The sequence below is a fragment of the Rattus norvegicus genome, chromosome 8 (assembly GCF_036323735.1).
Source record: "Rattus norvegicus strain BN/NHsdMcwi chromosome 8, GRCr8, whole genome shotgun sequence".
Lineage (NCBI taxonomy): Eukaryota > Metazoa > Chordata > Mammalia > Rodentia > Muridae > Rattus > Rattus norvegicus.
In genome coordinates, this window is record NC_086026.1 from 105,624,555 (window position 1) to 105,633,592 (window position 9,038).

At 42.5% G+C, this 9,038-nt stretch overlaps 1 protein-coding gene across 2 annotated transcripts in view; it reads left to right on the forward strand.

The window, feature by feature from the left end:
- Gk5 (glycerol kinase 5) overlaps positions 1 to 6,421 on the forward strand; it is a 68,958-nt gene extending 62,537 nt beyond the window's left edge. For both annotated transcript variants that reach the window (XM_008766574.4, XM_039082563.2), the window contains one exon: positions 730 to 6,421. In XM_008766574.4, coding sequence (XP_008764796.1) covers positions 730 to 878 — 149 coding nt within the window. In that variant the 3' untranslated portion in view covers positions 879 to 6,421. The remainder of the gene's footprint in view (positions 1 to 729) is intronic.
- The last annotated feature ends 2,617 nt before the right edge of the window (positions 6,422 to 9,038 follow it).

Sequence of the window (9,038 nt, forward strand, 5' to 3'; positions counted from 1 at the left end):
ATCCCCATCACAAAATGAAGTTGAAAGAGGGTCGTAGGTGTGTGCATGTGTGCGCATGTGTATGCATGTGTGTATCAATGACAATACTTGGCTGTTGTATCTGAAGCTCTCTGTTCAACACCAATATAAACAAAAACTGTTATGATGTCATTCAAAAATAAAACTAAGATTAAGAAGCAAGAAAAAGGGCTGGAGAAATGGCTCAGTGGTTAAGAGCACTGACTGCTCTTCCAGAGGTCCTGAGTTCAAGTCCCAGCAACCACATGGTGCTCACAACCATCTGTAATGGGATCTGATGCCCTTTTCTGGTGTGTTTGAAGATACAGTGTACTCACATACATTAAATAAATAAATCTTTAAAAAAAAAAAGAAGCAAGAAAAAAAAAACTTTTTCGTGACAGGGTTTCTCTGTGTAGCCCTGGCTGTCCTGGAACTCCATCTGTAGACCAGGCTGTCCTGGAACTCACAGAACTCCACCTGCCTGTGCTTCTGAGTGCTGAGATTTAAGGTGTGGGCCCCTTCCACTCAGTGCAAGGTATTCTTTTAAAATCCTAGTGTATCTGTTCCCTAGGGTATTTATTTGGTCATGCGTGAACTTCCCAGGCAACAAGCGTTTGGACTGTGTTTGAGAGACTAGTCGTTCTTCTCGACACAGCGCTCATGCTGATGGATGCATTTCACAAACCCATTGTTTGCCTTACATTTTGAGAATTTTTTTTTCATCTGTAGGGTTTTGGGCAGACAAGGAGGAGCTACAGAAGCTGAGGCAAAGTGAGATGGTTTTCAAGCCTCAGAGGAAGTGGCAGGAATATGAGGTGAATATGGAAAACTGGGTGAAAGCCGTGAAGCGCTCTATGAATTGGTATAACAAGACGTAACCCCAAAGAGCTGAGGGAAACCTGCAGGCCGGGTGACAGGATGTGCCGATGGGAGAGGCTCAGTGATCACCGTAGGACTGTGGCCAAGAGAAGATGTGAAACAGCCTTACGAGCTAAGAGAAGAAGCCTGGCTCTTTAAAAAAGAAAACTCACAGAAAATACTTCCTATTTTTTAAATCCAAATCTTCATGAAAGTTTTAGGCAGCAACACCTCAAGATTGTGTCTTCTTTCTTCTAGTGTTTTCAGAAGGACATTGTCCACTCCCAACTGCATTTCAATAGTTGTGGGTCCTCTCTTTTTATACAGGGTCAGTGGCGCATAGGTCATAGTCATTTACTCTAATGGTTCAGGTCAGGCACCATCACATTGTTAAAAATGATGAAATGTTTTCTTAATTTAGAGTCAAGAGGGCTATTTGAAATTCACATAGCTAAAAAGGAGGGGTACTTGAGAAAACGTCTTATGTGTAAAGCCATGGTGTTGTGTCACCTGGTATGAGCTCTGACGGTACTCCTCAGCGGCCTCTTTAGTCCGAACGTTCCTGTGTTGTGCATAGAGACGCTGCCTTAGTTCTTCCTTGCACAGCCAAACTCTGTTCTGTTTCGTTGTTTTTGTTAGGGTACAGAGTTTACAGCCCCAGGCTGGCTTGAAACTTGAGTTCTCCTGCCTCACCTCTCAGATTCTGGGATTATAGGCAGGCACCATCATGCATAGATGGGCACTCAGCATCCATTGGGAAACACATCCTAGTTAGCGGACTGAAGAGGCCATGGAGGCTAATGGTGGCTGAGGCTGGGGGAACGTGAGCTTGGAGCCTATCCAGACAGTGCAGGGAGTCCAGGCCATCTGGGTGATACAGTGACACCCTGTCTTTGAAAATACTGTGTTCGAGAGACGATCTCGCTGTCTAACCCATGCTGGTTTCTAACACTCGAGCCCCCTGCTTTAGCCTTCAGAGTTCTGTGTAACATTCTATTTTTATGAAATGCAAGCAGTTCATGTAAATCTTTCTTTCTGGTTCTTTATTTTTCTTGACTTGTTGAAATGCTTGCATAAATGTCTCTTTTTAAAAAGTGCCTACTTGAAAGAGTTTACTTACTGTTAGTTTTTTTGGGGGGGGGGTTGGTTTTTTGTTTGTTTTTTGTTTTTGTCAACAGAATCTCATTAAGTAGCTCAGGCTAAACTAAAACTCCAGCTTCTCTTGACTTAGTCCGCCAAGGTGCCAGGATTGTTGGAGTTTACTTTGCCATCACAGTTAACTTTGAAGCACCCTAGGTTATTGGTAACTTAAGAATTGCCTTCATGAGTTACCTGATGTGGCTTTTGGTGTTTGTCCTACTCACCTCTGAGAGATAACAGAGGCTGGTTGATGAGGTGATGGAATGTGTGCTTGGTGACGATTGCTGTAAACCAGTCAGCCACTGAGCGGCAGTGCCGCGTTATGAAACTTCATGGCTGGAAGCAGGTTGAGGAGTCAGTAGAGAGAAGCCTCAGACTGGGTATAAAATTGTCCTGAGGCACTTGACAGTACTCCAGCCTCCTTTACTAAACTCTCTTGCCCCTCCCTCCACGGGAGTGTGCATGAACTTGCTGCCATCTTGGTCAATGTCACGTGAAAGTGCTACTGTTCTAGAACAATCTATTACATAATTATGTCACTAAAGGAGCAACTGTTGGAGGGAATGTTGCTGCTCCTATCATATGCCCATTTGGGAGTCAGTTATTCTAGAATAACATGTACATTGTGTTTCCTGCAAATTATTGGGCTCCCAGTGGCTTCCATTGTTTTTCCATTTTTTTTTTTTTGGTTCTTTTTTTTGGAGCTGGGGATCGAACCCAGGGCCTTGCGCTTCCTAGGCAAGCGCTCTACCACTCACTGAGCTAAATCCCCAACCCCGTCGCTTCCATTGTTAAAAAAGTTTTTTAATGGAAACATAACAAACATGTAGCTTTGTTAATTCCATTAACCTTTGGAGACAAGCCAACAAGGTGTCTCGGCAGGTAAAAGTGCTGTCATATAGACTTGCCAACCTGAGTTCAGTCCCCAGAAGGAACTTGTGTACAGGTAGAGGAAGAAAACTGACTCCAGAGTTTTCTTAGGACTTCCACATGTGCATGGTGCTGTGCACACATCCTCCATGGTAATAGTACAAAATCTAAAAGGTTTGGAAATATTTTTATCAGAGGCATATTTGTTCACCTCAGCAAATCAGATCTTAGGTAGAAAATACCGTTTTCTTTCTCTTAGACAGCGTTTATACACAGCTCTGTGGCCAATGCAGGCTTTCCCATCAGTCATGTGAAAGCTGCTTTATGTGACTGTTTTTATAGGTTCTGCTGATAGGCATGGTTTCCTAGGAAGTAATTCTGTCCTTTTGTATCGGGAGAGACTAAACTGTGATGTTAGCTACTAAAGGTCTGTTTGCCATTCCTTCCCTATGCTCTTCCTAACTGACAGCTATGAGTGAAGGATAAATACCCTTCAGATACTGTGAAAAACAACTTATGTCTCATCTGAATTGAAACATCGTCGACTTTTTTTTCCTTTCTGGTTCTGGAAGCTAATCTGCTTTTTTGGTATTTCTGGCCATATCTTAATGATAGGGCTTAGTGATTCTTGTAATAGTTAAGTAAAATCAGAAATATGTCATTTGCTTTTGAGGTTGTAGGAACAGTTGTTAATCAAAAACAGTTGTGCCTTCATCTGCCTTTTGAAAATAATTTTTAATATGCTAATATTTCTTAGCATGTTTTCTTTTCCCCTTATAGACCTTCCCGTCATTTTAAGAGGTCTCATCAAACTCACTAAGAACAGTGTTCCTGTGAGGCCTGTCTTAGAGCGGTACTAACTGCATTATCTACAACCTACTGATCTTCGAGTATCTTGTATTTATCAGTGCTATGGTTTCTCAGTGTCAGCACTGATTTTTGTTTTGTTTTTGTGACAGGGTCTCAATGTGTAGCCCTGGCTGTCCTGGAACTCACTATGTAGACCAGGTTGTCTCCATACTCACAGAACTCTGCCTGCCTCTGCCTCCTGAGTTTTGGGGTTAAAGGCCTGTGCCACACCATACCTTGCAACATTGACATTTCAAACTGGATCTGACTTGGCTGTGGGATGCTAGGCTGCACATGGGGATGCTTGGCAGCATCCCTGGCCTCCACTGGTGAGCGTCCCCCTGCGTTTTATGGCCCCAAATGCCTGCCAACATTAACCATCCTGGGAGGCAAAAATCTTTGTCATTTGAGAACCAGTGGTGGGAACTGTTAGAATAAAAATGAGGATTTGGTGAATATAGTAGCATTTCCAATATTCTGTGCATTGTTTTCTCCTAGGAAATGAATTCTTAACAATGGAAGAGTAGGTAATATCCTAAAGCGCGGTTTCTGTTTTGCTCGGTAATTAAGAAAAAGAGTTGGCTGTTTATGTCCCTTACCCATCACCTCTGAAGATGGATCAAACCTACAGTCTTGAGCTTGATAGGCAGCCATTCTACTACTGAGTGAGGTACATGCCCACCTCTAAGTCTCTCTAGTACTTATGTACCTCAGCTCTACTCCTGTGTGTTCACAATCAGTGGACATCTGGCCTCATGATAGGACAGCTATATCCTGTAGATCATCATTCCTGCCCCTGGTCTTCTGAGACAGGGTCTTGCTGGGCCTCATGGCAGTGCTCCTGCCTCAGCCTCCTGGGTGCCGAGATTACAGGTTTGAGTCCCAAGCCTGGCTTTGCTTCAGTTTTTATCTCTGAACAAGGAAAGGACCACTGTCCAAACCTTCACTAGATCTGATGCTTCCTGAAGCCAAAGCCATGTTTGCCAGAACTTCAACACTGTGCCTTCTTGCCCGTGGATGGATTTTTACTTCACATTTATCTTCGATCTTACATTTATTGATAGTACCTTCTACTTGTCCAAAAGGAAGATATTTGCAGCTAGAGGCATGGTGTTTATTGTAAAAAAAAAAAGTCACGTTTGTGTATTTTCAGATATATTTTTGTAGAGTTCTACATCCACAGATACACATGGGTAGAGCAGCTTCATTTTGCTGGTCTGGGAACTCACCCTAGAGTCTGGAGCATGCTAAACATGCCCCGTTACTTTTAACTTTTTAAGGTATACTTGAAACTTTCATCCACAGATTTTCTTATATATTAGACTGCAGCTAGCTAGCCTTGTATTTAAAGAGGGCCCAACACTCCGGTGCTATAGAAGAAACCTCAGAAGTAGCCCCTTAAATAAGCCTAACACCTATACTGGGGACCAGTGTTTTTGTTTTGTTTGTGTGTGTGTGTGTGTTTTGTCTTTTAAGGTTTTTTGTTTTGTTTTGTTTTGTTTTTTTGAGACGGTGTCTCACTTATGTAGCTCTGACTCTCCCTCCCGAGTGCTGGTATTAAAGATCTGTCAGAGCCACTGTGCCTCCATTTGGGCACTGCTTATCAACGTAAACTAGTACAGCTCAAGGCTGGCAAGACTTTTCAGTTCTTTGAGGAGAAATAATTTTGAGTCTACGGTCACCCAAAAAGAAGGCTCAGACCAACTCGAGGGATGCTGAATCCTTTTAGAAGTTTAGATTGTGCTTTTTCAGGTAATGGTAAGAAGTTTCAGGCACACCCCTGAATCTTTAAGATTCCCCTGATTGGGAATCCAAAGCCTGGAAGCGGCTTCAGAATTAGACCATTCTGAAGTCCCGTGATCCTAGTCTCACAGCCTCTCTGCCCTCTGTTTCCCACATATGCAGATAGCCATTGGGATCGCTTAGGGAAAACTGATGTGGGAGCTCAAATGGTTGGTAGATGGGTGATGGTGCTTGTATAGTGTGCCCAGTGCCCTAGGTTTGGTCCCCAGAGGTACAAGATGGAAAGGGACCGAGCCTCCACAGAGAGCGGCTGCTCCGTTTTATGTCTGCCCTCCACCCGTGTGTGAGTGGCCCAGTCTCTGCTCTCTCACCAGCATTTGATGGTGTTGATTATTTCATGTGCTTTTTGCATCTGATTGCCGTCCTCTTTTACATCCCTGTTCATGTCTTTGTCAGTTTGCCAATTGGATTGTTTACTAAATGAGCCACATCTTTTAATAAAGTTTTAAACATAATATCAGACTTCAGAAGTCATTAAATAGGATTTTTTTCAAGTCATTTAAGGCAAAATTTTATAGCATCTTGAACTTTGTCTTACGATGTGCCTAGCAGAAGGGCTTTTACTTCTGTGCTCATTACACAGTGCGGGGCTCATGCTGTGAAGAAAACTAAAACAAGGTGACTTTACTTAAGATGTCCTGTAGTGTCTCCGGACACGTACTTTATAGCAATCATCATGTTTCTAACTCTGTGCAATGGTATGATTTATGTAAGGGTTCAGAATGATTTTATGGAAAATTATCAAAGATGGATAAGTATAGATTTGAATTCTCATGTATTAGTAAATTTATGATCTTATTTCTCTATTATTATGTATGTTAGTTTTATTAAAGTTATTGAGACTGTCATAAACCATTTTGTAGATCTTTAATAAAATTAAAGATGAAATCATCAATAGAAATGCTTTTCATATGCATATTGGTTTTTTTTAACATTCTTTTTTCTGTGTTTGTTTTGTTGTTTTTTTTCAAGACAGGGTGTCTCCATGAAGCTCTGGCTGTCCTGGAACTTGTTCTGTAGACCAGGCTGGCCTCAAACTCAAAGCGATCTGCCTGCCTCTGTCTCCTGAGTGCTAGGATCAAAGGCATGCACACACATATACATACACACACACACACACACACATCTCATGGCCCATTTAAGACATTCTATTATTATTATTATTATTAAACTTTTTATTGATTCCTTGTGAGTTTCAGTTTCACATAATGCACCCCAGTCTGCCTCACCTCATTGTGGTGGAAGCTGTTGTGTGTCACAGTGTGTCCCACAGTCTATCCCTCTGTCCACACATCTTCACTTGCAAATGTCCATTGCAAGGAGTCATTAGTCTGGCCCGAGATCTCTGGCTCCCGTGACACCATCAATATTGCATCCTCACTGAAACTCCTCCTGATTATTCTGTTGCCGCCTTACGCCATGGAGATTCTGTAGCCGTGGATCAGCTAACACATGCCCACTGTTAGCAAATGATAGAGATTTGGGGGGTGGGCCAAATCAGAGCCCCGACTCGAGGTCTGGGTAGCAGCCCAGCTGGTCAGTGTGAGGCTCTCCCTTATCTGCACCACCAGGGGAGCTCTCCAGCCCGGCCTGTCTTGGCCGCCCAATGCAGCCATGTGCAGGAGGCAGGGTCAGCTCTCCGGTCTCACTCCTCCGGAGCAGGCTCACTAGCACCCATGCCTTTTTAAGACACTCTTAAATAGCCTAAATATCCTCAAACCTATCCTCAAATATTTGATTAACCTCTAATATCCTAAGTAGCTGAGGATGACCTTGAACTCCCTATTCTTCCTCTGTCTCCCCAGTGACAGGATTGCTGCATGTGCTTTTTAAACTTACCTTGTATCTGAGAATGAAAGTCAGATTCCCAGGCTTTCGTGGCAAGCTCTTTATGAGCTGAACTGTCCCTCCAGAATATTTTTTGATTTATTTCAGTTTATAGATTTGGATTCCATTTTGTTTTCTTTTTTGTTTTTGAGACTGGTTCTCACTCTGTAGCCCAGACTGACCTTAAACTGAGTATGAAGCCCAGGCTGGCACTGTTTCATTCTCTGTTATGATTACAGGGATGAGCCATCATGCATGGCTTTGTAAAAAAAAATTATTTTCATTTTATCTACATTGGTGATTTGACTGTATGTTTGTGTGTGTGAGGGCATCAGATCCCCTGTAACAGGAGTTACATATGGTTGTGAGCTGCCATGTGGGTGCTGGGAATTGAACCAGGGTCCTCTGGAAGAGCAGCCAGTGTTCTTAACCTTGAGCCATCTTTCCAGCCCCTATAGTCTACATTCTTGCACAAAGGAAATTACCAGAGAAGATGATCTATTCTTTGTGATTGGGGATATGAGTTGTTGAAAAGCTATACTACTGTAAAAGTATTTAGAAAGGTTATATAAATAACTGAAAAAATGTAATTTGATATATTAGTATAATAGAATTAGTCCTACAGATTTTACAATCCCTCTGTAAACAACAATTTAAAATATTTGGGAAACTACCATGAAACAATGCATGACTCCTGTCAATGCTGTCAACCAAAGTCACTTTAGTTGGGTGTATCTCCTTTGTTGCTTTGTTGCTTTGAGCTCAAATACATAGAGACAACAGAGTGGTGGAAGATTCAGCCAGATCACCTAGGCAGGTTCCCTAACCAGAATGCCATCTCTCTTCTCTCTGAGCCCATGGTATTGTTCTGTAGTGCAGTGGTTCTCAACCTTCCCTTTAACAGAGATCCTTGTGTTGTAGTGTCCCCCAACCATAACATTATTTTCATTACTACTTCATAACTGTATTTTTGTTTTTTGTTTTTTGTTTTTTTTCCGGGGCTGGGGACTGAACCCAGGACCTTGCGCTTCCGAGGTAAGCGCTCTACCACTGAGCCAAATCCCCAACCCCCATAACTGTAATTTTGTGTTATGAATCACAGTGTAAACATCGAGACCCACAGGTTGAGAAGCCCTGTGGGACATTTGGATCATGATAAACACAGAGATCTTCGAGGAAAGGAAGAAATATTGTGTTTTCAAAGCAACAGTCTAATGAGGAGGACGGACACAGAGCCATTATAGAGATAGGAAGACATTATCTAGGACTGATCTATCTAGAACTCTCTAGATCAGGTTGACTTGTGAGCATGCCTTAAAGATTTATTTTTATTTATGTGTATGTGTACGCCATACGTGTTCAAGGAAGGTGCCCTTGGAAGCCAGATGAGGGCATCCCAGATCCGTTGTGACCATCACTATGTGGGTGCTAGGAACATAACTCAGATCATCTTCAAGAACAGAAAGCACTCCTAACCCCTGAGCTATCGAGACTCCTCCACTGTCAGTCAACTCTGGATGTAATCTCACTAGTGGCTGGGTGTACCTGCTGCCTTGATTTCCCCAAAATGATGCTCTGTAACCTGAAATTGTGAACAAAATAAACCCCTTCTCCCTGCATTGTTTTTGTCTAGTGTTCTGTCAGCAACAGGAATTGACATTAATTGTTGATCCATTAATTGTTGCTTCCAT